Source organism: Vicugna pacos, chromosome 25, assembly GCF_048564905.1.
Source record: "Vicugna pacos chromosome 25, VicPac4, whole genome shotgun sequence".
Taxonomy (NCBI): Eukaryota; Metazoa; Chordata; class Mammalia; order Artiodactyla; family Camelidae; genus Vicugna; species Vicugna pacos.
The window spans coordinates 934511-940013 of record NC_133011.1 but is presented as its reverse complement, the minus strand read 5'-3'; the positions used below and the strand labels follow the sequence as shown (position 1 = coordinate 940013).

At 38.0% G+C, this 5503-nt stretch overlaps 1 protein-coding gene across 1 annotated transcript; it reads left to right on the top strand.

The window, feature by feature from the left end:
• The first annotated feature begins 4353 nt into the window (after positions 1-4353).
• Positions 4354-5289, top strand: LOC102528686 (olfactory receptor 2M4-like). The gene has a single exon (XM_015252412.2). The coding sequence runs from the start codon at positions 4354-4356 to the stop codon at positions 5287-5289; it is 936 nt and encodes a 311-aa protein (XP_015107898.2).
• Positions 5290-5503: the final 214 nt, after the last annotated feature.

The following is a 5503-nucleotide window of genomic DNA, read 5'->3' as shown; positions in this document are numbered from 1 at the left end:
GGGCTACAGCATCACTGTCAGTAAGCTGGGACCAACACAGCAGGCATTTAATGCAGGGGTGGACCACAGGGAGCTTTCATAAAGCCTTTGGACCCATTTGCATACCTCATCGTGTTCTTGCACACATTTAGGCTCTGAGGGTTCATTTGCATTCTATTTCAGCCTAACTACTAGATACGACATACTGCAAATGAGGCAATAATGTTAACCCAGTAGAGAGGGCAGGTTGAAAGATTCAGTTTACCTTGTAGTAAATCTTCTCTGTTTTAATTCTACCTCTATTTTTAAAATCTGGAAATATTTAGTTTTATCACTACGAACATTATTTCCTAAAGAAAAGTAGGTAGCCAACAATTAAAGTATGAGAAACAGGCCAAATTTAATTCAAACCTGGGGGTCCATATGGATTTTGTTTCCTAGGAGAGGTTCTGAAAGAGGGCACGCCCTTCTGTAATTGAAGTCGAGGGACTGAGTGCTCTGTGGGGGTAAAGGACTTAAGGTCCATGATTCCATATGATGGCTCAGTCTCTGAAAATGTGAATCCTTTGGACCATTTGAATAACTGCTGCTGACTCTATTCTAGAAGAGACAGAAGGAAAGCTTGAAATGCGACTCAGAGTCAAAGAGTGATTCTCATTTTCTGGTTCAGAGGTCCTAGAATTTATTTGGTGAATTGCCACCTGTAAGTATAAATATAAGATAAATTCTTTTATGAGAATCTGTTTCATCCTCTATTGACCTTAAATGGATTTGGTGAGAGAGAGAGAGAGAGAAAGACTGTGTGTGAAAAAGTTTTTGTAACACTATATAGATTATACAAATATAAGGCTTTCTCAGCCTTGATTTTAAAATTATGCTGTATATTTTTATAAGTTCACCATATTATGTACCATTTTTCACAACATCCTGGGAGTAGCAACATTTCCTTTCACATCCTAGTCTCTCTTTCTCTTTCATGCTAAAAATAAGGGAGAAGAGAAAACACAGAACCATTTTCCTTAAGTTATTTTTCACTTATTAGAAATAGTTATTAAATAAATGTGAAATATCTATGATAAACATAATTATCATTTAGTTGTGAGATACCACTTCAAAATGAATTTATAGAAACAATCACATACCAGGTGACTTTAATATACTGCTTTGAAAGGGATTCATGGACATTTAGACGTAAAAAATTCCCTCACATCACCTTGTACAAATTTTCAATTTACGAATTACTGGAGGAAATGATGTGACCCCAAACAGAATTCGGTTTCCTTATTAATGTTTCAAAATATATCAGTTACTAAAATTCTCAGAATCTATGCCATCAATGGGAGAAAAAAAAGAAAAATATGATGACATTTGATTGAAATAAATTATACATTATGTGAAACTTGTAAGATCTGGAAATATGGAATGTTCCAGAATGCACGGATGGAAATCTTCAGTTTTATAATGTTGCAAGGTCTAGAGAAAACCTAGGCCCGGTGCAGCTGGGCCTTCTCCCAGAGTCCTGTGCCCACTGCAGTCCATGAATTATGTTGTCTTTCTTCTCTCTTATCCATTAATATTTCAAGGTATCTAATCATCTAAGGCTTTCAGTCCTCAATCTTACTTTTCCCCCCTTTTTCCTTTATGTTATCAGCTCTTGTTTTGCAACTCATTTCCTCATATGCCTCCACATTTCTTCCACGCTCTTAATTCTCCCCTTCTTAAATAACTTCTTTTCTTTAACATGCTTTTTTTTTTCATCTTCCTGGGACTTATTCTCCAATTTCTTTTTACAATTGGCATGACAAGAATATAGAAATAGCAGAATGTTCTAGCTGGGATGTTAAAATTTCACAGTTTTATGTTTAATTATAACACTGAATCAAAATTTTAAATTACGAGAAGACAGAAAGAAGCTGGTGGGTCTTTATGTTGACTACATTGGGAATAAGACTATATGTGCTACTTATTTAAAGTTATCAATATTTTCATGTATTTTTGTCACAGAAAATTAGGATTCCATCAACATGTATTCATCATTAAAACAGGTGAATGTATCTAACACATACTAGTTATACAAAGAGAGGAATTTGTGACTGAAGGGGTAATTCTCCAGTTTCAATATTCAGCATATCTCATTCTGCAAGGCACTCTTCTATGCTCAAATGTTAGAAATGGGAATAAAGCGGTCTTTTTTTTTTTAGAATAATAGCATAACATTTTAATTCTCTGAAAATAAAGCCTGTCATTTTTGTGTGTTATTTTAAAAAAGCAAAAAAACTCTCTGAGAAGAGTTTTATCTTTAACTATAATCAACGAAAGTTAATTTTGAATATTATTACATAGCCAGGGTATTTCCTAGGGAAAAATTTCTGCAGCAGACAGATTTTGAACTAATTTACCCATTCTAGATAGAATGTTTTGATAGGCATGGGCCATCTGTCATTAAAATGTCACTTGTACAACAGTTACAAGAATCATTCCTGTCCTTGGAGATACACATTATTTGGTGTCATGTATACAATAATACATGTAGGTTGTGAATTTTAAATAGAAAAAAGCTTAAGGTATCTCTATTTATGCCATTGCTCACTGAAATGTCAAAATAAAAAGTAGATAATTGGAATTTATTTGTTATTTAATCCAATTCCACAGAACATATTTGAAAACTACTACTTGCTTAGAATTTTTTTCAGTGGAATTAAAGATCGACCCCATGGCTAAACACTCACTATAATAAATAGCTCAGGGTCAGTGGGTTTTCATTTTCAAAAGCATGATATGAGACATAACTTAGATTTTTTTTTAAAGGGTGAATTTAAAATAAGACCATGAATAAAATAAGAGAAAAATAAATTATTTTATTTCAAGATTTGAAGTCTGGAAGGCCAGAGGCATTTTAGTGAAGTATATCAGACAGGGGGGAAAATGAGGATCTCCTTCAGAGTGAGTTTTATTTGGTGTACAATTATTTTGAGATTCTATAAGACTCGTGTCTTTATAACATGATATTTTAGAAGCAGAGTGAAATATATGGCAGCTAGAAACCAATACCCTTTAACAGAGACTGGATGGATGCTTATATTTCCCACCAGTACCCTCCTTCCTCCATTGTTACTGCCTGTGGTTTACCTGGTACCCTTGGATATGGCAGGTATCTTCCACCTCGTTGCGATGCTTGCAGACTTAACCCAGGCAACCTGTCATATTTCAGCCACTGAGAGACTTTTCTCAATGAAAAATTATTTCACATCACTCCACATCTTCATGCCACACCCAAAAATATTTCTTTGATAAATGTGTAAATAAAAACAAAATAGAAGGATGCCATTCTGGCTATGATCTGATTCCTCATACCTCTCCAGGTTCATTGTCGCAGTGCTGACCCCACTCCACCCAAGTACGTCTTGGGTTCTGCCCAAGAACCCAAATTCAAATTGTAAGAGGTTAGGTATTTCTTACAGTCATGCCTTTACTCATTGTGGTTGAACAAGCCCCATCAGGGCCCAAAAGAGCACACTGCAGTAAAACTTTTAAAGCACACAGAGGGGTTTTCCTTTGCTCCCAGAAGTTAATGCCACTCAACGTTAACATTTTATTGTTATAAAAAAAAAAGAAAGTTACCCTCCATGCCACCCTTACAGCTTGTCCAGGTTGGAAAAAGCAAAATTATTCTCAAAATAGAAGTAAATATCTTTTACTTCCCGAAGGGGAAAAAAAAAAGTGGGGCTTTTGATGAATTAAGAAAAAAACTCCAAAGTTCAGTCTGAGATAGTAAAGTTAAAATGTAACGTTATTAAACACTTCTCTGAAAACAAGTATGCAGGTTTCCGTATGGGGTAATAATGCTGATTCAATATAGTCTTTCACTGGTCCAGTATCACACATGAGGAGGGGGCAGGAAGGTAGGGGGAATCCAGAGAAGAGGAAATTTGTAGTTATTAAGAAGAGCGCAGGCTGGAGACAAGTTAGGACTAAAAGATGTAAAGGGATTCCATGTGAACAGGGATGGTTCATAAAATTGAGCAACAAAGTACATGTAATTATTTTTTCTCCTATGTTTTCTCTATGGACTGTGTATCTGTTGGTAAACCATCAGTAACTTCATATCTACTTCAGTTTTCTTTTCTGGAAAATAAAGAAATACTTATTGAAGTTCTTGTTTGTGACGTTTGGATAGGGAACCAAGAAGAGTGCACTGGACCAAGTCGCATAACTTACTGGGACTAAAGGGGAGGCAGCTGAAGTTTAGTGAGGACGTCTTTGACGTGCATGCAGTTGCGTCTGAGTGCATTGCCACAGTATGCATTTGAAAACTAAATTAGTACACATACTTGTGTCCACTCTGGAACTTGTAGGTGAAGCAAGTGATCCAGGATGGTTTGGAGAAACCAGAGCTTCGATTTTGACTTCATCCTGTTAGGAATCTTCAATCACAGCCCCACCCACATCTTCCTCTTCTCTCTGGTCTTGGGCATCTTCTCAGTGGCCTTCGTGGGAAATACTGCCATGGTTCTCCTCATCCACCTGGACACCCAGCTCCACACCCCCATGTACTTCCTGCTCAGCCAGCTCTCCCTCATGGACCTGATGCTTATCTCTACCACTGTCCCCAAGATGGCCTTCAACTACCTGTCTGGCAGCAAACTCCTCTCTCTAGCAGGTTGTGGAACTCAGATCTTTTTCTACGTTTCCCTGCTTGGAGCTGAATGTTTCCTGCTGGCTGTCATGGCCTATGACCGCTATGTGGCTATATGCCACCCTCTTCGATACACTATTCTAATGAATCCGAAACTCTGTGTCCTCATGACCGTTTCTTCCTGGGTCTTGGGCTCTCTTGATGGCATCATTGTGCTCGCAGCCACCCTCTCATTCTCATACTGCAGCTCCCTGGAGATCCATCACTTTTTCTGTGACGTTGCTGCCCTGTTACCGCTGTCTTGTACAGACACCGCTACGTTTGAAAGACTGCTTTTCATCTGCTGTGTGGTGATGCTAGTCTTTCCGGTCTCTGTGATTGTTGGTTCCTATTCACGAGTCCTTGGAGCTGTCATTGGCATGGGCTCTGAGGAACGTCGCCGCAGAGCCTTCACCACCTGCTCCTCCCATTTGTCTGTGGTTGGACTCTATTACGGTGCTGCCATGTTTATGTACATGAGACCAGCTTCCAACCACACACCAGCCCAGGATAAGATGGTCTCAGCCTTTTACACAATCCTCACTCCCATGCTAAACCCTCTCATCTACAGTCTTCGCAACAAAGAAGTAGCCAGGGGATTTCAGAAACTGCTGAAGAGAAGAAAATTAATATAATTTCATCCAACATCTTTGCGTGTCCACTCTGGTCAACACTCCTTCCAGGGACTGAAGTCCCTTCCATCATCTTATTCTCCTAGAGTTCTTTTCTTCTACTTTCTCCCCAATATTAAATAGCTTTATTTAGTATAGTATTATATAAACATCACAAGTAAAGAAGGCAATTTAGACAACAGCATAGGCTGCTTAGTCCCTGTGAATTTCAATATTA

Coding starts and splice junctions, on each gene's coding strand:
- LOC102528686 (XM_015252412.2), top strand. CDS start 4,354: ATGGTTTGGAGAAACCAGAGCTTCGATTTTGACTTCATCCTGTTAGGA.